The sequence below is a fragment of the Taeniopygia guttata genome, chromosome Z (genome assembly GCF_048771995.1).
Source record: "Taeniopygia guttata chromosome Z, bTaeGut7.mat, whole genome shotgun sequence".
In the NCBI taxonomy this organism is placed as follows: Eukaryota; Metazoa; Chordata; class Aves; order Passeriformes; family Estrildidae; genus Taeniopygia; species Taeniopygia guttata.
The window spans coordinates 58,570,440-58,596,422 of NC_133063.1; the positions used below are offsets into that span (position 1 = coordinate 58,570,440).

Here is a 25,983-nt window from a genome sequence, read left to right on the forward strand (position 1 = left end):
GTGGTGAATGGAGCAAAAGAAGCTTTTGCCATTTACATTGAAATAATGCTCTACAGAAAAAAAGAGTTTTAAATGACTCACTATATTTCTGTCTATTCATTATAAAAATGTAAACCATCAGTACAGGTCACTATATCTCTACAACTAATCCCAAAAGGTGTCAGTTTTTTGAAAATGCATTTTTCTTGAGAGATTACTTACTCTAAAAAACTGGTGATGTAATCCCGACTGCAAGCTGACCAGGAGAAAGGATTGGTGTTTGCTGTAATATGAGCTGCCATTAGCTTTGCTGCTTCATGACCTTTGGTCCCACAAGAATTTCCAATTCCATCATGATTCATACCAAAACTGCTCAAAAGAGTAGGAGAGAAACAGCCCATTACTTTTCTATGGCATCATATATCACTTAAAACATAATGTCACCTTTACAGCAATCACATTGGACCAAAAAGAACACAGTGCAGAACTCCTAAGTAGAGAGTCAGTTAAGTTCTGATTAATTTATTCTCATAATACAGCACAATAACATAACTGTCTTCCCTTCTATGGATTTTTGGAAGCGTTTTATTTGTTTTCTAAAGCTTTTAAAGAAAACATAACAGTATTCTTGCAAGACAAATACAGAGCACTCAAGCCTTTATTTGGTATGGTACCTGAATATGGAATATTTATTATAGCTTATTAATATTTATTTATTATTTATTAAATATCTATTATTTATTATAGACTCTTGGATTAGTAAAAAAGGACTAAGATTAGGTACCGTTGCTGTAACAATACACTGTATATAGGCATGGTGCAACCAATGATAATTCAAGTAGAACATAGGTTTTGCAATTCCTAGGACCATCCTGTATGCACACTCTCCCTGTGTCTACCCACAGAGAGACTTGGAGCCCTCCTGTTATAGCTTTGCTTTGTCAAAGAATGTCAAAATGTCAAAATGAAGACAATTAAAAATCAGCAGAAAACAAGAAACTTCTGGATGGAACTTGGACAAAAGAGATTTTGGAAAAGGAAAGAAATTAACTTTCAAGAAAGATGATACGACCTTAGAAAAAAAAAATCCTAAAGAATCCTTATTCTTATTGTTATAAAATAATCCTTATTCTTATTATTATAAAACTCCATTTCTTAGTCCTTGATCAATTTCCATTCAATCACTTGGGGAGAAAAGTTTGTTCCTTCATTTCTTATTTTTTTAAATATTAAGCTTTGGTCAAATTTACTCCTTCTCAAAAGGCTTACGAAATCAGAGAAGCAGATAGTGAGAGATACAGGAACTTCCCTGATAATGAGACAGAAGTAATTAAAACAATGCCAAAACTGAGATTCTGAACTCCCGGAATCATACAGAGAAGTCTCTCTTTGGAGTGAGTCTTTTGTATGCTAAAAGGACTGACTCTCTGATTTCTTCCTCATCGTTCAGGGAAACAAATGTATTGAGGCACTCAGTTTTGATTTTCTGTAATATTTAGGACTGACACAAGAACATACAAAAAGTAGTAGAAAAGAAACTGACCTTTTATCACCTGACCACTTAATACCACTTAATATCAGTTCATGCCACTTTTTTCACTGAAATCACTGCAGTTGTTTTATATTAATCTGAACATAGTGATCCAAAACGTGGTATAATACCTCAAGACTTTAATGTTACCCTGAATTTCAATACACTATTTCACCTCTTCAGATGATCATAACAACCTACAAGTGAAAGGTGTTGGCAACCTTTCCTTCCAGAAAAATAAGAACATCAGTGAACGATGGATGATTCCTACATGATCAGGAAGGATTTCATCATCAAAAATGCATGGCTGCCCTGCCTATGGAATACATATGTCCCTATGGTATACATATTCTGCAGCAATGCCTACATGTGTCTGGTTAAGTTTGTGGTACCTCACAAATGCAGAAGCCATATACTGTATTATATACTGGAAAGGTCTAACTGACACCTTGGACTATTATATCAGCAAATAAAGGATGTCCTTTGTTTATAAAAAATACAGCTTTAATCAACTCATCTGAGTAATGTATGTAATGCATTGAAACTTTCAGACCAGTATTAATTCCTATCAATACCTATTCATATGAGGAGAGGAAAGAACTTAGATGTCCTGTGCAACAAACTGAACTAGAATTTTACGATTAAAAACATGCTTTATTTACCTGTTCTCTGCAGCAATTATTTCCTAGAATTTGGGGTACTTCAGAAACATTCCTTTTTCTGAAAACAGAAAACCTTATTTTTTATTAATCTCCATAAATTATTCCTTTATAGAAATGAGTTGGATGATTCTTGTGTTCAGTTTATCTCTAGTTAGTGTATTCCATTTGTTTAAAAACTTAAAGACTTCAGTTCTCTGGAAATGAAATTTTTATCTTTGGAGGCATAAGTAAAAAAACTAATTTCATGGTTCAACAACCTTCCTTCTATCTGCTCTCCTGTGAAAACAGGTAACAGTGGCAGTGATATGCCTGATAAAAAGCGTGTTTGTGAATGGAAGCCATAATTTCTGATGCACATGGGAACTCAGTCAATGCCTTTCCACAATCTAATGGTATGCTTTATAAATATTCCTTTTCCTAAATCATCTATCCTTTTCCTAGAAAGCTTTTCTACTTGTCCTTGCTTTTGAATTTAAGAGGAATGTGATCATGAGGTGCAGGTAACTTTTTCTGATGTTTGCAGAAGGGTTTTACAACTAATGTCATAATTTCCAAAGATGGTAATGGCAGCATGCCAGTACAGTCCAGTAACTTGCCCTCCTGTGGGCAGGATTGCAGATGGAAACACATTTCTGACCAAATTGCCATTTTTATTTCCATCAGAACAAGCTGGTCATATTTGGCCATCATTACATTGAAACTAGGTCTTTACAAAAGCATGCTTGCAATTGGATTGGCACAGAAATGTAGGGAAGAAAGTAAGGAACATAAAATATTTTGTGGAGCCACTGTTATAATTTGCCTACCTTTTTCAATTTCACTAAACATATACAGACTTCTTCCTTTCATTGGCTTAAAAAGTCTGTCTAAAACTACCAGTATAATTTTGTCTTTAGAGGAACAGCCAGATGGATGAGCAGAGACTGAAATCTCCTCAACTGACACAGAAGTTATTCTGTGAAGTTTCTTTCCACCTGCCATCTCAAGGTTTAACCCAGCAACTCTTGCATTTTCATGCATTATGGCTCCTCATTTCCCAAGAGAGCGCTTACTTTACATTAAAGGATTGTGCAAAGTAGGAACACTTAAGAAGTTTAAAATTATAACTGAAACTCTCCTGCAAATTATCTCTAGTCTGTATGTTTCTTAAAAAAATTCTAAAGCAAAACATCCTAGTCATGCCTTGTTTGACTTACTAACATCTGTAACTGAATAATTTTTTTTTTCCTTTGGAAATCTGCTTTTCATTATATCTGAAAAAATTATCTGAGGGAATTATTTGTAATACTCATCCAACTTGCAATCCAACCCCAAAAATCACAGGGGAGATAACTAGTGTCATCTGTATTGAATAAAAGGGCAATAGATAAGCAGAGACCCTGGAGTATAAGCACAGGGAAGGATGTGAATATAAACTTCTTGTCTACCTTTCCTTTATCTTGCAAAAAAACCAGCACGGCAGGTAGGTCCCTACAGTTTCATTGGCTTACTAATATTTTTGGTAGTTCTAAACAGTGATGGTTATGACTGCCAAAACACTTATTGCTGATTCATATGAAATCAAAGCAGTCATTTTTGTGAGACAGCCAGAATGCTTCTGTCCTTATGTATTACCCAGACACCTTGGATCCAGAGAAGACAGATCCACACCAATCTGAGTGCATTCCCATACTCTTCAATGATATTTATTTTGTATACCATGTACTTTATTAGCCCTGAAGTTTTCTTAAAAGTTGTACTCAGGTGAAATGCTGTTTTTCAATCAATTATCTCTGCTATCTAGCTGAAGTACTAATTATCTTCATATCAAATGATATCTTCATTATCTTCAAAAAGTATCTTTGCATATTCCTAGCTTTCTTAGTGTATAGAGGATTCAGAAAAGCATAGACGGTTTCATTTCTCTAAATACAATAGAGAATGTTAGGCTTCTTACCAATTCATGAATTATGTGAATTTGACCCATTTTTTTTAAAGCAATGTCTTTTATGTTGCTCTGCCACTTAACAGCATTAGGAAGAAGAGTACCATAGACAGAATTGTGAGTCAGGTGAGGAAAAAAAGTTACAGGAACACAAAAGAAATACTGTGAAGTCAAGCACTGCGTCTTCTTGTCTGTTATCTGAAGCTGATTTACAGCTCCCAAAAGTATATATCCTCACGATAAAGAATTGGCACCCTATCTTCCTAAGAGAAAGAAAAGCCACCTTAAGAGGTTTAATGACACTAATTATTTGTTCTAGGAGATGAACACACATGCAAAGAGTGAAATGGGCTATTTTCAAGTGAGTATCTTGACCCTAGGTACATTGCAAGTATTTCCTCCAATGTCTCACACTGACCTAACATTTATGGAGATTGACGTAAAGGATAGGGAGGCGTCATAAAGTGTATCAGTGAAGAATGCTTTAAAAGTTTCTAAAAGTAAATCTCTCCCACAGTATGGGCATGCTGGTACAAGTATTCTTGTATTTGATGGAAGACCTAAATAGTGAATCATAATTTGCTTGGGGAAATTGAGTTTATTATATTAGAGACAAAAAAATTCATAAAACTTGTATTACTTTTCCACTGTATTGCACTTACTCTCATAATGGTTTAAAAAGTGTAATTTAAATCTGTGTATGTATTTCATATAGCTTAGAATGTCTATTTAAGGCCTACACTGAAAAATTAGAATGTTAGCTTCCCTACATCTGTAAATATAGGCATGGCTTCAAATACACATTTCTTAATGTCAGTAGAAAATACACAAGGGAAAAAAGGGAAAACTACCATGTTTCAACATTATTTTGTTCAGCAAAAAGTGGGTCAATCTGAACATAAGCTACTATTAAAGAATAGTAGAAATTTTTTTCCCTACAGTATCAGAGATATGAGCCGCTTGGAACAAAGTACAATTTCTATGTGGACATACATGGTAATTTTATTAATTATTCTTGTGTCTACTAGGAGTGAAATATTTGTCAGTTGTTATGAGGTTATGGTATATGTTGAACACATTACAATAATCGGATTTTATGTTTTCTCAATAACAAAAATAAGCACTTTTTCCTTATATTTGTAAATATATCCCCCATACTGTCTCTTAAAAGAGAATTCTCCTCTTTCTATGTAGACCTCCATATAATTTTAGCCAATGCTATAAAAGTATTGGTTGTATCTATATAACAGCATGAAAATTAAAATTTACCATTAAATGACATTACAAATGAAAGGGAAAATAATCAAAAAGTATTGTCTTAAAAAATCAATTTAGATAATTTTAGGATTCCAAACATTGATAGCATGCATTGAAACTACCTAACATTGAATATTCCTCAAGGGAGGAATCAAGGTTAATGAGTTACTTCACTTTCTATTTCCATGTCTTAAATGGATTTCAACTGATTTCCTGCATTTGGACATCATTCTGCAGTTTGGAGTATCCCTAATGCTTTATTTTGAAGTAATGCAGATTTTTAAACTTGGGTGAAACATATTAGCTCCCTGAAAACTTAGGAAATAAATTCAATAATAGGAGCTTTATAAAAAGCATGTCTACCATGAAATTCAACATAATTTTAGCACACTTCTATCCTAATCTTTCCTATTTACTTCCCAAATATGGTTCTTCTCTCAGGTATGGATGAAGACCAAACACCACAACAAAACCAATTTTTATAAATGACTGTCATTTAGTATTAAATAACATATGAGGCTCTTAAAAGCACAGCAATTTCTAAATTATTAAAAACCAATGCGTTTTATTCACAGAATCACAGAATCAAGGAATAATGAGGTTGGAAGAGACCTCTAATACCATCAAGTCCAACCTATGCCCTAACACCTCAACCAGACTATAGCACCGAATGCCATGTCTAGTCTTTTTTTTAAACACATCTAGGGATGGTGATTCCACCACCTCCCTGGGGAGGCAGTTCCAATACTTCATTATTATTTCGGTGAAAAATTTTTTCCTAATGTCCAACCTATACCTTCCTTGATGTAGCTTGAGACTGTGTCCTCATGTTCTTTCAGTTGCTGCCCGATGGAAGAGACCGACCCCCACATGCCTACAGCCTCCCTTCAGGAAGTTGTAGAGAGTGATAAGGTCACCTCTAAGCCTCCTCTTCTACAGGCTAAACTCCCCCAGCTCCCTCAAACATTCCTCACAGAGTCTGTGTTCGAAGCCCCTCACCAGCCTTGTTGCCTCCTCTGGACGCGCTCAAGCATCTCAACATCATTCCTAAACTGAGGGGCCCAGAACTGGACACAGCACTCAAGATGCGGTCTCACCAGCATCTTCAGAAACCTGAAAGTTCAGAAACCGGAACTTTGTTATAGGGAAATTACAGACTTCTGCAGGACTGTTACAAAAACAGCAGAGCACAAACTTGTCCTGGCTTACATTGCCATAGCTTCATAGCCTTCATGGTACAACAGTAACATCAAGAAGGGCTTATATGCTACACAAAGCCTATAGTGCAAATGCATCAGGTCTTTACACTGCAGGTCGAAGTGGAAAGTATTGTCTCCAATCAGGAAGCAAACTTCTGAACTCAGATGTCCTTTGGAAATTCAAGGTGCCCTGAAGGTTATAATGACCTTCCACTTCATCCCCACTTATTCTTCTTGAACTTTTGTTAAGACCTGTGAAGTGCTACAATGTTCAGTTTCCTTGATAAAAATGCTTTGATGTTAGAAAAATTATTTTAGTATTGCAAATTCTGAACTTCAAATAATATTTCAGGTATGTAGAGAAATATGTTTTTTCATATTTTAAATATAAACATGTCAGGCAACTGGGGGGTTTTCCCATTTGCTTATGACATTTTATTTTATATGCATGTCACTAAAACTGAAGTCCCAAAGAAAACTTTTTAAAACCTGCAATATTATGAAAGCAGGCATAAAACAGTGTTCCTTTAGCAAAAAAGACCAGAGCAAGGAATGGACAGTGGGGAGTGAGAGAGTTAGAAATAATTATCTATGCTCTTATGTGGCTTATGGACTCATTTTGGTTAAGGTTTTTGTTGGGTTTGTTTTGTTGGGGTTTTTGTTCCTATGATTGGTTTGGTTTCATTTTGTTTAATTTCTTTTTTAAAAATTAAAACTTGGGGTTTAGTTTGGACTTGGTTTGGGATTTTTAAACTAAAAAAGATATTAAACTGTCCCTAAAAATTCACGCCAGCACTCCTAGACATCTAGCAGAAATAAGTTTAATGTTTTCTGTTTGCTGTTGAGGTGTTCATACACTGTAGATTTGAGAGAGACTGCTATAGTTAAAGATGGAAAACATCATCATCTGAGACAAAACAATGATGCCTGCATCAACCAGAGAGGTGACAGGACGTGATGTTAGTACAATTCATTCTAGTTGTATTTTAACTAGTTTTGAAAAGGCTATTGTAAAGTTTAGTGTATGCGTCTCTATTACCTCAGACTGGAGTATTTTCTTTCTAGTTGTATAAAAAAGACATTCCTTGACAAGCACTTCTAGAAAACCTCTCACTAAAACTCAAGTCCTGTAGTGCAGCTGAGGTTTGACTGATTGTAATGAGTTGACCCTGGCTGAATGCCAAGTGCCTTCCCCTCTCTTCCTGAGTTAGACAGGACAGAGAAAATATCAGGAAAGGTCCATGGCTTGAAACAGGGACAGGAAGAGACTACTCACCAATATACCATTATGGGCAAAATAGATTCAACTTGCTGAATTCAGCTTAGTTTTATAACCAATCAAATCACAGTAGGAGTATGAAAAATAAAAACTAAATCTTAAGACAATTTTCCCTCCATCCATCCATTCTTCCCAGGCCCAAATTTACTCCTGAATGAAGAATGGGGGTTACATTCGTTACATATCATTGCTGCTCCTTTCGCCTCACACTGTTCTCTTCTCCAGCATGGAGTCCCACCCACCCACTGCAGACAGATCTCTATTAAATTCTTTAACATGAGGCCTTCCCATGGGCTGCAGTCCCTCATGAACTGCTCCAGTGTGGGTCTTGTCCCTTAGGCACAGCCAGCTCCTGTGTGGATCCCCCATGGGGTCACAGGTCCTACCAGGAAACCTGCTCCTGCACAGGCCTCCCACAGAGTCACAGCCTCCCTTCAGGCATCCACCTGCTCCAACATGTTCTCCATGGGCTGTAGGTGCATCTCTGCTTCCCTGTGCTCCTCCATGGGCCATAGGGGCACAGCTGCCTCACCATGGTCTGCACTACAGACTGCAGAGGAACCTCAGCTCCAGTGCCTTCTCACTGACCTGGTGTCTGCAGAGTTGTTTACCTCATGTATTCTCTCTCAACTTTTCTGGCTGTTGTCCTAAAGCAATTTTTCTGCCCCTTTTCTGAAATGTGTTATCCCAGAAGCCCTACCACTGTCACTGATGGGCCCACCATCCTACCACTGTCACTCCATCCTGAAACCTCCTGCCATTGTCTCTGTGGGACATGGAGGAAGCTTCTGACAGCTTCCCACAAAAGACATCCTTCCCACCGGCCTGCCACTAAAACCTGGGCATGCAAACCCAGCGCACTGCTCAAACATGAAGCTCACTGGTCACTGAAGGAGGTGACCAAGAATGAGACAAGCAAGCATCTCCTGAAAGTACCACAAGAGTTTAGCCATTAATCTTACCTACCAGATTGTTTCTTACAGCCTTCAATGGTTATCTGTCATTAGCAAATTATTTTCTTACTCCAAGTTCTGTGGGCAACTTTCTGTCCTAAGCCTAGTCCACTTTCCTCATATTTTGACATTTCCTTCTTTTTATTCTATTCATTCTTTCTCACTCTGTTTTTCACTTTCAAAATCTCAGCCAACTCGTCCACAAAACTGCAACAATGAATGGTAAAATACCTTTCTTTTACCGCTATACCTCTTCCAGTGGAATCTGGAATTCCTTACCAGTTTAACTAGGCATGCTTTACAGCACGCATAGGACAAGCTAGACATTTTAGAATGTACCCAAATATAAAAGCATAGAGCAGAAAGCCACCTAACTCAGCTGGTTGGGGAATAGAAAATGTGACCTGGATCTTACATCATTCAACGTGTCCGAGATAAAATCATGATCATGCCTGCAAAGGGTTTCTCTCTTCACAAAGAGAAAAAGTCAGACTTCGACAATTTAGGGGATACACGCTCAAGTCTCACTCCTGATACAAGATGTTACTGTTTGTGATTTTTGCTTACCAGAAATCTTAAGCATCTTTGCTGTGAAATATATAATAGTAGGAAAGCAGACATTCTGTATGCCAAACATCAAAATTCAGTTTTCCAGAGAAATAATTCTGAAGTCTAAAGGGCCAACTCTAATTTTATCTAATTCACAGAAGTACTAAGAGTAATACAGGATGTTCTCTGAATCATGGTCTGGAGAAACAATCACAAAACATTAATTTCTCAATTGTTTATGCCCTCAAGGAAGAAACAAACACTGTGTACCACCATCTTCCATAAAAACAGCTGGTTATGAGCCTGAACTGCACAAAACTGAACAGTACCAAAATTGGGTTATATACATAAAAAATCTACAAGTGGTAAGGAATGGAAGCCAGAATTAAAAAAAAAACAACAACAACAACAACAAAAAAAAAAAACCTGTAACAATTTAACAGAAAGCATAACTGACTATTACAATCAGACTACCAGTTCCTTTAAGGTTTCAAGAAGTATTTTTCTGGTATTCTTCAATCCAATTGAACTAATTTGAATCAATACAAGGTTAAAAGAGTTAAATTTAACAAACTATGATATACAGGAATTAAGACTGAAGGATCTAATGCCTTCTCATCAGTGTATAATTTAATAAAGTACTAACACGAAGTTGAGCCAATTCCATCAGGGAAGCTTATAAACCAAATTTTGGAGAAACTGTGAATAATCTATCAAAAAATTGTATTATTATAATTGTTCTCTTTTAGCCACTAAAGAATTTTGATCCTCAGTTTGAAAGTTTTTAAAAAACTCGGTATTCCATACCAACTACACAATTAAGAAAAACATGATTTTTCAAAGTGCAATTCTCCTATTCTAATCTAATTAGAAGGCTATCCAGAAAAGCATTTCTCCTTGAAAACTTAAGAGACTGATAGTCTGATTGTGATTATAATGTTCATTCACACCTTCTGTTAAATATTTATGGCGGGGTAATTTCTTTTTGCTTCTGTTCCTCACCACTTGTACATTTTTTATGTGTATATTCATCAATCACATGGATGAAGGGGCAAATGCCTGCTCAGCACATTCACTGAGGACACAGAGCTGGGAGGAGTGGCCGATACCCCACAGGGCCGTGCAGTCCTTCAGAAGGACCTTGACAGGTTGGAGAGATGGGTAGAGAAGAACTATCTGAAATTCAGCAAAGGCAAATGCAGGGTCCTGCACATGGGGAAGTACAACCCCAGGCACCAGCACAGGCTGGGGCTGACCTGGTGGGGAGCAGCGCTGTGGAGAAGGACCTGGGGGTCCTGGGGGACAACGAGCTGTCCGTGAGCCAGCTGCGTGTCCTGGTGGCCAAGAAGGCCAGTGCTATGCTGGGGGGCATTAGGAGGGGCATTGCCAGCAGGTGGAGGGAGGTGATCCTGCCCCTCTGCTCAGCCCTGGTGAGGCCTCACCTGGAGTGCTGTGTCCAGTTCTGGGCTCCTCAGAACAACAGAGACATGGAGCACCTGGAGTAGGTCCAGCAGAGGGCAGTGAAGATAATTAGGGGAGTGGATCATCTTTCTTACGAAGAAAGGCTGGGAGGGAGTTGGGTCCATTCAGCCTTGAGAAGAGATGACTGAGAGAGGACCTCACTGATGCCTATAAGAAGGGGAAGTACCAAGCCAGGCTCTTCTTAGAGATGCTGAGTCATAGGACAGAAACTGATGCCCAGGAAGTTCTACCTGGGCACGAGGAAGAATTTCTTTACTGTGCAGGTGACTGAGCACTGAAACAGATTGCCCAGAGAGGTTGTGGAGTCTCCTAACTGGAGATATTCAAGAACGAATCTGGATACCACCTGTGCCATGCCAATGCTCTAGGATGACACTGCTTGATCAGGGAGATTGAACCAGATGACCCACTCTGGTCCCTTCCATCCCCATCCATTCCGTGATTTTGTGTAATTGCTCTTTTGTTGTATGTTACATGTTTGATGTAGATATGGCCTTTAAATGCTTCTGTTTTTCACTTAACAATGAAGTCAATTTCCTATTCTAAGCGTGAAAAGAGCCAAAGAAAATGTTTACAAGGCTGTCAGAAACAATTATTTTTCTCACATATGCAAATAATGTCTAATAGGTACTGAATACTAGGAGATTGAGAGGAAATAACTTTGACATTTGTAGAGGCATTCAATCATTGAGTGGGTAGAATGACAGGTGCTCTTGTGGCTACCACAAAACATAAATCTTGAAGATTTTTTACCAAAAAACCTTGTATAAAAGCTAAAGGAATATTATTTCTGCATCTTATCAAATCAGCATTTGACATATCATGCCATCTCAAGAATTAGCTGAAAGCCTCAAAGAGCTGAGATTTCTGAATTTTAAAATACCTTATATATAGGAAGCCAAAAGATACAATACACAGAAAACATCAATGGTAAAAACATTCCTATGCTCACAGGATATATGCTATCACTATAGGTAGGGGTTTTTTTCAGATTCTAGCCAGTCTAAGCTCTTCACGTGAATTCTGGTCATCATGCCATCTTTGCATGATAAAATTGCTGCATATATTAAATAATTTTGTGTATCTCTGGAATAACATGTATAAAACATATACAAATATCTCAAATGCAGATGCCAAGTGGATGGTGCCAGACTCTTTCCAGTGGTGCCCAGGAACAGGACAAGGAGTCAAAAAGTAAAACACAAGAAGTTCCACTCAAAATGGTCCCTTCCAACCCTAAGTAATTCTGTGATTCTATGAATGTGTAGATGTATGACATAGGAATTATAATGAAAATACTCTACTGGAAGACTGGGGGTTTTGTTATATATGTGACAAATTCACAGCAAGGTCACCTATACAATACAATACAAAATTTTATTTACAGGAATTTGAGAGCTATTAATATTTAGTGATTGGTGGAGCTCTTTTGTCAAGAAGGAAAGGGGGGAAGGGAAGGGAAGGGAAGGGAAGGGAAGGGAAGGGAAGGGAAGGGAAGGGAAGGGAAGGGAAGGGAAGGGAAGGGAAGGGAAGGGAAGGGAAGGGAAGGGAAGGGAAGGGAAGGGAAGGGAAGGGAAGGGAAGGGAAGGGAAGGGAAGGGAAGGGAAGGGAAGGGAAGGGAAGGGAAGGGAAGGGAAGGGAAGGGAAGGGAAGGGAAGGGAAGGGAAGGGAAGGGAAGGGAAGGGAAGGGAAGGGAAGGGAAGGGAAGGGAAGGGAAGGGAAGGGAAGGGAAGGGAAGGGAAGGGAAGGGAAGGGAAGGGAAGGGAAGGGAAGGGAAGGGAAGGGAAGGGAAGGGAAGGGAAGGGAAGGGAAGGGAAGGGAAGGGAAGGGAAGGGAAGGGAAGGGAAGGGAAGGGAAGGGAAGGGAAGGGAAGGGAAGGGAAGGGAAGGGAAGGGAAGGGAAGGGAAGGGAAGGGAAGGGAAGGGAAGGGAAGGGAAGGGAAGGGAAGGGAAGGGAAGGGAAGGGAAGGGAAGGGAAGGGAAGGGAAGGGAAGGGAAGGGAAGGGAAGGGAAGGGAAGGGAAGGGAAGGGAAGGGAAGGGAAGGGAAGGGAAGGGAAGGGAAGGGAAGGGAAGGGAAGGGAAGGGAAGGGAAGGGAAGGGAAGGGAAGGGAAGGGAAGGGAAGGGAAGGGAAGGGAAGGGAAGGGAAGGGAAGGGAAGGGAAGGGAAGGGAAGGGAAGGGAAGGGAAGGGAAGGGAAGGGAAGGGAAGGGAAGGGAAGGGAAGGGAAGGGAAGGGAAGGGAAGGGAAGGGAAGGGAAGGGAAGGGAAGGGAAGGGAAGGGAAGGGAAGGGACTTTTTAATACATAATATAAATGCGAGCAGAGTTGCCTGGTGATTATCTAATATGATAGGTGGGCTAAAAATAACTCCAACTCCTTTTTTTGATCAGCAGATTGCTAGCTTTCATTTCAGTCCACACTGGAATTTTAACAGTTCCATGAGCTATTGGGTAGAAAAGCACGTCATCCATAACTCTGTATTGGTCAACCCATGTACATAAAAGAGAAAACCTCTTGATAAAAGAAAGTGTCCAATCTTTTTAGAATCATCACATTGTACTAAGAGTGCTGTCTTTTGATGGAAAGCCTTAAATATTTCCTAAAGAAAGGCAGAAAAAAGTAATGGGGGAGAAAATATTTTCAAAGCCAAATATTTAAAAATATGAAACAGAGTAGGAAGGTTGTGAGTCAAGTCTCAGAAGGACAGATTTAACTGGAATCTGAAATCAAAGGGTATACAATGAGTCTTCAGTTCTAAATTTAAATTCCCTGCTAATACATACTAAATAAAATATAATGCCACTTATGAATGCCATATACAGAAACATGGAACATTAGAATAGAGATGATGAAGGAAAAAACTTATATCAATTATTAACTAATATTAAAAATGTGGTAAATTGAAATGTATTCTTATTTTAAACTCACTCACTTGTGACCAATCTCATGTGCAATGGTAAAAGCTGAACCTAGGCCAATATCTTCATTAATGCTGCAGCTCCTTTCAGGCTCACACATTCCAGCCACAGAGGCCAAGCCTGAATAAACAGAAGGAGACACAAAGGATCATGCCAAGGTGTTTCAGTCTTAAAAGCCCTAGTTATAAATGCCTGGATTCTTTTTAATAACTTCTATGCACAGAAGGAGCAGTTGGCAAAAGGTTAACTTTCTAGTCATTTGCAAAATCACTGGGGGGAATTTCACTTTGCCGGCTAGACATTAATATTTTTTGAACTGCAGTCAGTGCTGGAAAATGTCTAGACTAGGGGTTAGATTTATAAATTTTACTTCTGGTAACTTGGGACCACCTAGTAACTTGAGCCAGGAGAGGGAATTCAAGAAAGCATTTCTATTTTAACATTCTTGTGCCTGAAGAAAGCAAAATGTATCCACATTATTTTTCTAAAGAAATCTGTTTAAGTTTAGTGGGTTCATAAAAACATACAAGCAACTTTTTTAGCTATGAAAAACCTCACATGGTACGTTAAAAAAATAATAAAAAAAAAAACAACGAATGCATCAGTGAAGAGAGAGGAGACATGTTAATAATAAGCAAGCATTTAAGCATGGAAGTCTTTTCCATTTGTCACCCATCATCTTCTGGCATTAAAATCTTATTGTGTTACAAGGGATTTTAAAAACTTTCTTCAGAGAGAGAACATCACAGACATTTACTGACTATGGCTCTTCTCTATCTTACACATTTTTCAGCAACATATTAGTACAGAAAATACTCCAGTCATAATTTAGTACCATTAGAGAAAGACTTAAACATCAGGTTTATTTAATGTATTTCTCCCCTAGAATTTCTTATCTGAAAGAAGCAGCAAACCTTTCTTTAAGGACATTATCTGCTCAGTTAACTACATTACCAAAAAGAAAAAAAACAAACAGAAAAAAGAATAATTTACAAATAAATAAGTACATTCCAAACAACTATAAAAATAACAATAAAAAAATTGAAAACGCTGAACTTTGGTTGAGAGATGAGGGGAATGGAACAGTGAGTGGGGAAGAGAGAAAGCAAACTATTTATATGAGTAGGGACTTCAAATTATTCTATTTGGACTAAGAGTAAGAAAGTCTTAATATAACAAGTGCTTCCTGTTGTGTCCACATTAGCAATTAATTTGAAGCTGTAGGAGTGGATCAGCACAGTGAAGCACTGAAGTTGAGACTCTTCACGTATCTGCATGTTGGTTTGGCCATTCTGGACTAGTTGAATCCTGTAGGCTGAAGAGCACTACATGTGTGGCTCAAAGCTTCCTGAAGGGAAAAAATATTGCAGGCGTATCGTGAGAACATACCCCGTGGGCAGTCTTAGGTCTCCTGTAGGCACATGTAGAGTATTTGGGGGGTATGTGTTCTATGTTTTCTTCCAAATAAACCTAGTTTGGACACAGCAAAACTACTCCGATAGCCAAATTGATATGGGCAAAAGCTAACAATGTGTGTCTAGAGAGTTTGCAGTGTGGAACCTACAAAAAAAAGCAGTAATTATAGTTCACCCATGCTGTTCTAATTGAAGAATTCTGAAAACAACATGACAATACATATATATACAACTATCATGTTCCTCTGCAATGTCCACCATATTTGAATGATAAAGTCATCTCCATCTTCAGGTCTTAAAAGTGAGGACTTGCTTCAGCAAATGAAAAGAGCAGAGTAAAATAACTCCATACTATGCTTGCAGAAAGTGACAGAGATCAAGCTAAGAACTCAGTCAGTAACTCAGACTTTAAAAGGACTTGTCCTTCACTGGAGCCACAGACACACTGCACAGACATCTGAGATCTTTTCTAAGGGGTTCCATGAAAGGTTCCCTGCCTCAGGTGTCTGAAATAGGATACAGATGTTTACGCCAAATGAAATCTTTTACTTCTGTCTCTTCCTAGAATACCAAATATTCAGGTTTCTTTTGACCTTCTGAGACCTCTCTGTGACTTTTTTTCACAGACTCCTTTATATATATGATTAACTTTAGTTATTGGATGTCAGTGAGACTTAAGCATATCAAATGCCTTGCAAAAGAGGACTACAGGGCCTTGTCTCTTCTCCAATTCAATGTCTATAATGCACAGAAATCGTCATGGTTGTGTTGCCAAGACCCCTATAACCGTAAGCTGGAACTGATACCATATGTAACTCTTATTTTTAATTTTTTAAAATTAAACTTTTAGTTTAATAAAATATTTGCCAAATCTATCCTCTGTTGCACTGGATTCAAGTGAAGCAAAATTTGCCTTTATGCCAAAATCTGATAGAGTCAGCATTAGTTACACTAATGATCTGTGTCAAAAGTATCACATAAAAATATTGAATAGTTCATGCATGAATGTATTCTCTTTCAACTTTTCTTTTTTTAACACTTGCAAAGCCACTTCTAAGGCATCATCTCTTCAGTTTCATCACCTCCAATATCAAATAAAATCAATTACATTTGGAAATTCATCAGCATGATTTGCCTTTAACTAAAGCATGCTGTGGGTTTTGTTTGTAGCAGGCAAAATTCTGGTACTTTTCCCCATGTAAACTACACACCTCTGCCAAAAACATTGTACTGATTTGTGATAGACTTACAGAAAAAATTAACATGGGTTAAGGCTATCAGTAATAGCGATATACAGTAATATAGGAAAGACAAAGCAAATACAATCATGAATTCTGAATGAGAAAAGTATTAATAATATGAACTAGCTGAATTAGAATTTTGTCTTTAATCACCTTCAAGAAAGAGGCTTATGAAAGGATGAAAACTGAAAAAAAAAATCTAAACAAGTGTTATGCTAATCTTTGAGTAATGTTCCTTTTATATGTTTAAGCACTATTGGAAGCAACAACCTATAGGTCATTTGTAGTTATTTGTTGTAGTAAATAACTACTGGTGATATATTTAGGTATAGGGAGAAAAATAGCTCTCCATTCTTAATTTAGGGTTGACATGTGCACTTCTCCATCGTCAGAGCACTGTTTTAAGTAGTTTCAATGTTACCGTATTTTCTATCACTGTGCTATTTTTTCTAAGTCTGTGAAAGGAAAAACATGAAGCTGTACTTGCAGTGTACAATCCAGCAACAGTGTAAACCTCAAAGTTCATTTCTTTTGTAATGTTTATGGGGGTGGTTTTATAACCTTCCTGAGGATTTTTTCTTCTGTTTTTTAAATTAGATTATGGACACGGGTAAATGGAAATAAACAGCAAGTTTTCTTTTGTAAGAAGTAAATCTGAGTCATCTGCTAGGTTTTACCAGTATTACAGCTGTCAGAGATGAAATACACAGCACCAGCTCACACAAACTCTCAGCAATGTATCAAAGCCAAAATCCACCTGGATTATCTTTTATTTTTCATGTTTATAAAGCTGCAAAATTTTGACAGTACAAACTTAAAAAGATCTAATCAGTCAATAAACCAATAGCTAAGTATAAAGCCAGGAAACAGCAAATATGAGCTGAAATGTCTCTTTATACTCTTACCCAGTGTTCCACAAGGCTTGTTTTTGTAAGTGCAGATATCATATCTGTTAAGAAAAAAATGTAGATAAAGTATGTCAGTGAATCAGGTTTGTAAGATACTTTGTATATTTATCACATATCTGTATCATAGTCCAAGTTGTCAGACCGCAATCAGTTTAATTATGTGCAGCCAGCTGGTGTCGGCCTTTTCTACACTCTGGTGTAAACCACAAGCTGCAGTACACTCACAGCCGCTGGCCTCAGGCCAGTGGGACACCTGCCAGCAAGAAAAAAATTGTTAAAGTGGATCTTTGTAATCACCAGCTCTAAAGCAGTCTACCCTTCTGTTATGAGGTTACAGCAGCATGGCTACAGACTGCTACTGATTCTTAAACCCTACATTTCACTTATTCAACATAATTGAAAGCCTCCTATGGTCTCACACTTATCAGCTAAGTCATACTACTTAGACTTTGGTTCTATCTAAAAAAGCATTTTTAAAAAAAATTTTATACTATTTTTATAAACATCTTATGATCTTACATTATAGTGCCCTTCTCATTATCCTTCCATAATTATAGTGTATCTTAAGAATATGTGCTAACAACCTAAAATAAAAACCATTTCTACAAAAAGCTAAAATATTTCTTTAAAGGAAATTTTTTTGCCATTGTAGATACAATCTTTCAAACACAGAAGATAATGAGTTTTTGTGTAGTTAATATGCAAATATCTGGAGCTAGCAATGAAATTAAAATGTTTTCTGTGGCATAGCTTTTAAAATAGCATGGTGGCCATGCAGCAGTCAATTCATTAATTACACCTTCATATTTTGAATATGCCATCCTATAATATAGATAGTGATAAAGCTACACTCCCACAATGCTATTTATTTTCATGAATTTATACATATCCTTGATTTCTGAAGTATACTATGCTTCAGAATAATTTCTACTCTTTAGAAAGCCAAGTGAGAAAAAATATTAAAAGATACCATCTTTATGCCTTAATTTTAAACCCAAATAGTTACTCATTTTGGGCCACCAGACATTTTATGTTAAAAATACTGTAAAGACTGCTATCACATAAGAGTATAATCACAAGATATATACCTTTCACTGCTAAAAGAGTTATGGTCTGTCTGCAAGCCAAATCCATGGACAAAATAACAAAGCTTAAAATTTGGAACAAATCCAGTAAACTCTCTATGTATGCAGACTGCTGTGACCACATGGAATTCCTTTGATTTTTAAAGGGTACTGAGTGTGGAGCAGTTGGTGGGATTAAGCTGTAATTTTGAACTTAAATGTTCATGTGCATTAATTTCATCAAGGTGGTTCAAATGTGTACTGATTTCCTGTTTGCTGTCTGGAGGAGGTGAAGGTAACCAAGTCAGCATTCTTATAGAAAATATTCTTATAAAAAAGCTTTCTTATTTCTCTTAAAATATAACCACTGAAATGGCCCTAAATTTCAAAATGACATGGATTCAGAGTAAAAGAAGGCTTTTTATTGAACATTTCCTGCCTTTTACATAATTAAGGAACCAAACTCCTTATTTCTGTGTTTAGGAGAGTGCTTGAACCTAATCCTATTGAAAATTTGTTCCTCAGAGAAAGTAGACGGCTCAGTCTTATTTATTGAGGAAAACACTAACTAAATTCCTTAGAACATAGTTGAAAACTGAATGGAAAAAAGTCTCTGCAATACACATGTCTTTTGCTTTTTAATATCCAACGGCAGGTAAGGAAAAACAATTAAAGACATACAACCTTAGATAAAACGGATGTTTGAAAATAAAGCCAATTCCACTCAAGTAAAATGTTGTCACTGACTTCAGCAGGGTTGAAAACTTTCCTGATGGTCTGAATCAAATTATTGTCCTACAGGAATGATTCTGAAGTTACTCCTCACCTAAGGTTCAGTTTCACAAAGAACTGTGACAGGAAAGAATTATATTAGGTCCCTTGCTTCTGTTATATTTTTGAAAAACAACAACTATAGTATTCTTCAGTTTCTGCTGGGAAGTGTGTGTTCTTCATTATGCATAACCTAACATTTTTAAGAAAATATGATGGCAATGAAACTTAAATTTGATAATAAAACTAAGGAAAATATAACTTTATTTTCCAATACAGCAATTATTTTTGCAAGAACATACTTGGGTAGTAACATGTTCTAAATATGCCATCACTAAAAATTCAAATTTTATAGACAATTATTAATTTCCTGTAAGGATGTCCATACACTCTTCTAGGCCCAGGTTTATCAGGATTTTTTTTTTTTATCTTTTGAAAAAATTTTCAGTCTAATAACTTACTTTATCTACATCATCTTACAGCTCCATTTTTTCATCTTATTACTTTCATATGAATCGTTTCCCCTTGTGCTTTTTCTGAAAGGTCACAGCATTCTTATGAACGAAATTGCTTGCTTCCATCATTAACCTCTATATATGATTTAAAATCAGATTAACTTGTCTTTTTTTTGGTTTTGACACCACTTCTTCAAAATTTATTTTGAACCTTCAAGGAATTCATTTAGTTCTCAGATGTTGGTTTCCAAATGAAGAAGACTACATATGTAATACTTGACACTAGTAAATTTAAGATAAGAAACCCCTGAAAATACAAATCACCAAGACTGGCCATGAGATTAGATAGGTCTAATTGCTATGTAAAATTAAAAAAAAAAAAAAAAGGCAACCACAAACAAACAAAACTAAACAAAAAGCCCACATCCAAAAAAAGCAGCACAAAGGTGCAGTTTGATCACCTGATGCCTAGTAAATACTTCAGGAGCTAAAGAGACCCAAAAGGGAGAGTCTCCAGCCAACAATTATCTCAACCAACCATTAAAGATTATGAAAACAGTCACAATTATGACAACTGCAAAAATGTTGGTTCAATTCACTGACAGATGGTGTAGAAGGGACACCACGCAAAAGCTGAATGAAAGAACACAGTTACATAGGTAAATAACTTGGGATAAGATGGCAGCCAGACCATTTTGAGACAGCCAAGAAAAATCTGTGCCCCAAGCCAAAAAAGATCATATAACTCCTAATAAAGTGGGTGCAGTGCCCCTGAAATGTGACCACACTGGGGAAGTGGAATGGAAAAGAGGTAGGAGGGAAGATGGTTGATTACATGGCCATGCCTGCCTTGAAGAAACCAGAAGTCATTTCATGAGGCAGATGGGGAAGAGGTCTGGGACTGCTGAGCATTCCTGTGGGGCTGTTGAAGAGCTGCACAGACAGACAGGAAATGCATGATGAATGTACAACTGTCACTGACAACTCTGACTGACACATCAGCCAGAAGGAAACTGCACAGACAGACCATTGTCTGTTCAATAGGCTGGTCAAGGACTGGAGCAGCAGTATACTCCTGTCATGCCATGGATCAAACAGCAAGAGTTAGTGCACCACAAGTGTTTTTAAGGAACCTTAAAAAGAAAAAATCCTAGTCTTTTTTGGCAGTAATACAGGCACCATGCTAAAATATACTTGCACACCATATTAAAAAGTGAAAGGGATCACACTAGACTCTGAAATTCTACTATCTGCATAATCAAACTTTTTTAAAACTCTTATCACCATTTTTTAAGAAACGTTCCTTGCACAGATTTGGTCCATGAGAACAACTGATCTCAAAGAGTTCCCATGAAAAGTTGTGGAGATGGCCATGATTATTAACAGGCAACACATACAAAACTAATCTGTTTTGGAGAAGCCATCTTAGTAGTGTGTACACAAGATCTGTGCCAGTACTCAGTGCTATAAAAAAGCCACTAACGAGTTTATTTAATGTATTTGTGTAGATGTAAGCTACAAACTATCTCTTCTTACAGATAGTTACAGATAAGAAGTCGCTCTTATCTGTAACTCTAACCTGAAGAAGAATCCATTTCCTTTGCAAATCTTGTGACTGGCATGATCATGATTATTTGCATAGGACACAAGTCAAACAGATAAGCAAGACAAATTCTCTGTGAATATTATAAGCACTGCTCAAATTTGTCAGGTAAATTTTCTGCAGCCATAGACAATCCCAGGCACCTCAGGGGAATACAGCCATTTGTCTCCTGCAGACCAAAGAGAGAAGATTCTTCCTGATCCCTGAGAAATGTTTTCAGGCCTAATGCATGCAGTTTTGCAACTATGTAGCTCACACAGAGTTCCATGATTGCAAATGCATTCCCACATTAAAAATAAACATAAATTTTAAAGAAAGAGACATACTAATTCACAGATTTGACTATAAGAAAGTATCAGGATTCAATAGTACTTCCACTCACCCTTAGCATAAAAATGTAGTAATTTATTCTAGAAGCAAGAGAAGTTAAAAAATACTCCTTAGAAGCTATTCAATCTCACATTAAGAATTATTCAGAGCATAATTTGAGAACAACTGTCCTAGGTCATCCAGTTATCTGCCCTTCCCTTCACGGCAGTCATTTGTGTGTGTTTGCAAAGAAAACAGGACAGCTCATACTGATACTTCCCCTGATAGAAGTCCCCAGCTCTGTGGCTTAGGGTACTTCAGAGACAGAGATTGCATCTGATAATTTAATTGATTTTTCTTTTCTTCATTAATTCCTCTTTATTCTGAAAAAAACAAATTGCTTCAGCATCTGTCTAGGGGATATGGTCATGCCTTTATCAGCAAAGTTGAGCCCCACTGTTTCAGTAGACCTTCTTCCCTTTCAAATCACTATTTAAATTTTGTTTTAATCAGATTAATATGTGGGATTTCTCAGAATTGTATCATTACACTGTGGCCCTTCTGTGACCACCATGTGAACTCACGGGCTTTTCAGACTTTCTGAAGTGTGTGTATTACAGTTCAAAAAGTTATTCTAAAAGTGGCATAAACAGTACATACAAAGACAAAATTAATTATTTCTCCTTTCATGTTAATGTGTATTTATAAATTCAGGGATAACATTGCCCTTTCTGGCAGTCTCATTATCCAAATTTGCCCTTTAATTGGAAAGAGTCTCTATAAAACAGTATTATTACTAGCTGTATGCTACTGGAAATGTCCAATGTGCCAGAAGGGACTATTTGCATCAAATTAACACTGAGATAGAAATATATCTGTTACAGGATTGGAAACATACACGAATACTAGTATTAGATACACTCAAAAGAATTTCATTAATCATCAAGAATAACCCACACAATATCTTTGATTTAAGTACAGTAAATGAGTAAAGCATGAAAACTCAGGCTAGGGAAAACCAACAAATATGTATGATGGAACATGAAGCTCTTTGTAAGTTTCAGATAGGTGAACACATATTCATATATATGATACTAGATGATTTACCAGTAAAACTGCTTGAAAAGGTTGTCATAAAATAAAATAAACTAAAATAAAGAGAACCGATTCTGTTCTGACTAAGAGTCAACAGAGCTAAATACTACAGATTATTTATGTTTCATTTTTAGGGAATATTTCCAGACATGTTATCTCTGAAAGCAAGGTTTTATTTTTTACTTTTAAACCAAACTATACTTTTTTATAGTCCCTTTTTAATTATTATAGGTTTTAAGAACAAGCTATTTAAATAAGGACTATCCTTCTCACACAATAATAAACCTAACAAGTGCAATAGGGTTACATATTTTTTACTTTTTATTCTTCATGCTGTGCAACGTGATTTATCTATGCACCCAATCACAGATGTTTCATTTTTGAATAAAGGTAAAAGACCAGGCAAAAAGGTACCTCTTATGAAAAATTAAATTAACCTAGTTCCAACACCTATGACTATAAACCGAACTGCTGCCAGATCAAACTGAAATCTCAGATTTCTCTTAAATGGATCAAATCCTTCAGGCTATCTGACAACTCCAACTCCTATTTCTAAAGTATGGAAAATCTAGAAAAAAAGACAAAAAAAACAGTGACTGTCTTGTACTTCTACTTTTTTTTTTTTTGCATACATATATTTGGCTATATTTAAAAAGTGGTAATTTTGCAAGTGCAGAAAATGTCACTAATGCTAGAGAAGTGGATGTCACTAATACTAGAGAATTGCAATGGAATTAATAACTCCTAAGATAATTTGGTCATTCATTAGATTTGCACAGGTTACTAATACTCTCTACTACATAGTATTTTTTATGTCTTTTTAAAGGTTTACTTCAGCACATCCTTTGGCTTTCAGAAAGTGGTACACCACAACAGCATTCTGCCCTAAAATAAAGAACATGTCTTATTTGGTTCCTTCCTCAAAAACCTCAAACCAAAAAGAGCTATTTAAACCAAGGAAGGAAAAGAATAACATACATGTTACACATCACTCATCAGAAATAGCTTTTTCTATTATTAATTTTCCATGTCTTTAATGCTGCCATAGACAACCAAAGTCTGTCCCTATTGGACTATATTCTGATACTTCGCTTGGGTGGATGAATTCTGAGTTACAGCCAGAAAAAGTATGGCTGCTGTAAGTTCTAGTTCTCCTGATTTATATAAATCTTTTAAACAATCGTACTGTAAATGAAACACTTCCATACTACTTTTTCAAACTGCAAATGCAGTCAAAACATATAAATAAACACAGTTCTGAAAAAAAACTTAAAGCTGTCATTTGTATTAATCAATTTCGGCAATGTAATAAGAGAATAGCAGTTGCAAGTTTATTACAATCAGTAGTATTATTAGTGACCTTAGAACACTCAGGATAACTCCTGATCCACATAAAAAATACTGTGCAAGTGCATCAGAAATATAGAGCCACCCACCTGTGTGACAATGGTGATTTCAATAATATTCAGGGATAACACAGAGATTCAGCATTGGCACTATCACCAGAGTGTAGGAAATACTTGATTTGTTGCATTCTGAACCTCAAGTGTTTGAAATTTATATTGCATTCTCAGTATTGAGCCAAAATTTAGACAGAGTTATACAGATGTAGGTATCTCAAACAAGGCTAGAGAATAAACCCGAAATTTCTACATATCTGCTCTAATTACACTGTTAATAATTTCTCTATCAGTACATTCAGGATAAGTTCAGCAACTAATACGTAAAGCTTTTTTTCAAAGGACATTAATCCTGAACAGCTTAAGCAGCTTGTAGGACAATGTTTTTTTAGAATTTGGTAATGCAACTAAGTCTGGGGAAAAAGAAAGCTAGCAAAACTAATTACATAGGTGTGGTTGGGGGCATCCTGCCACACAGCAGAAAATAGGAAGCAACTAGTCTAGACCTCTGGCAGAAGGGAAACACAACTAACAGCTATGATTACTAACCAAGCTTTAGCTCTCTTGTACAGAAATAAATTACATAAGTTAGAGCAATAACATATTGCATATATATTTCTAAATCTTTCTATGATTTCTTTCTGTGACTTTTCTGTAGGTATGCCTTTTTTTACAGATTTCTGAATACTGTAAACAATTATTTACAATCCCTGAGAAGATGACATCTCTTTACACTCAAAATGTCCACTTTATTTACCCTTACTCATACAGCATATGGCATAAAAGGCTACGCCTTGGCTGTAAAGAACAGCAGTTCATTAGGATGATGGACCACACCTGGTACAGAAGAACCTAAGAACTGCAACATGGGCCAGACCACAGATTCCACTACCCCAATACCCTGCCTTCACAATTAACTAAGAGAAGGCCCAAGAAAGAATAACACCACTGTAAGCATAAAATGTCAATTATACCAGTACTCTCCCAACTATTCTTGGCTCAGAAATTTTGAGACAGATGTGCTTCTGTGTATTTAGTACTTTCAATGGATTTTTCTTCTGTGAACATGCCTAGCCAACCTTTCAACCTATACATATGTCCAGCTTCCATAAAGTGACTTGCCAAGAAATTTCAACATTAGCTAAACCTTGCGTTAAAAAGGGCTGCGTCTCTTCTCCTGGTTTTGAGTCTTTCTTCTATATTTTCTGGACAGCCTCAATTTCTTGTGGTGAAAGATGCTATTAATGATTTTCTCCTCATTTATGCCCTCCATACAATCTTGTGACTGGTTAGATCACCGTAGTGCTCTCCCAGATTTGACTTTTCCAAAAGCTGACTTCTCCAAGTAAGAGAGTCCTCAATTTAGCCGTTCCTTGTAAAGGAAGTCACAGATTTTTCAATCATCCTTGCTTCTCTTCTCCAATTCTCTGAAAACCTTTTGAGATGAGTAGGTCAAAGTGATACAAACTATTCAAGATGTAGGCATACCATGCCCAGTTTAATCAACCACTATAATAAGGTTCTTTATGCTTCTTTCAATAATATTTAATACATTTGATTTGCTGGATTAACAATATATACTTGACAAGTAGTCCAAATGTTCTCAGGAAAATAGTAATATTATCCAATAACAGGAACAGTGGTTGTGTTCTACTTCTGGTTGATGTTCATACAAAATTTCTGAGAAAAAGATTGAAACTCTTGCACATATACTGTCATAACTTATTTTTCCTGAAAATAATAAGAACCCTGTGCTTGGACTCAATTAAATAATCACAAAATTCTATTTACACAAAGAGCCAAATTTCACTAGCTTAGTGCATTAATTAGAACCTTCTTCAGTCAATGCAATAAAGTTTATTTGCTGACTTCTAAAGGTCAAAACAAAGACAGTCATTCCACTCAAATTATTTTTAACCTGGACTAGAATCAAAACAATTTTTTTGTCTTAAGACCATACTCACAATCTACAAGTTTAGTGCTTTTTTCTA

At 36.7% G+C, this 25,983-nt stretch overlaps 1 protein-coding gene across 2 annotated transcripts in view; it reads right to left on the reverse strand.

The window, feature by feature from the left end:
- The window catches only part of ADAMTS6 (ADAM metallopeptidase with thrombospondin type 1 motif 6), a 146,032-nt gene that overhangs the window by 69,454 nt on the left and 50,595 nt on the right, over positions 1-25,983 (reverse strand). For both annotated transcript variants that reach the window (XM_072921911.1, XM_072921910.1), the window contains exons 8-10: positions 17,293-17,336; positions 13,746-13,851; positions 202-348 (exon numbers count right to left, since the gene is read on the reverse strand). In XM_072921911.1, coding sequence (XP_072778012.1) covers positions 202-348; positions 13,746-13,851; positions 17,293-17,336 — 297 coding nt within the window. The remainder of the gene's footprint in view (positions 1-201; positions 349-13,745; positions 13,852-17,292; positions 17,337-25,983) is intronic.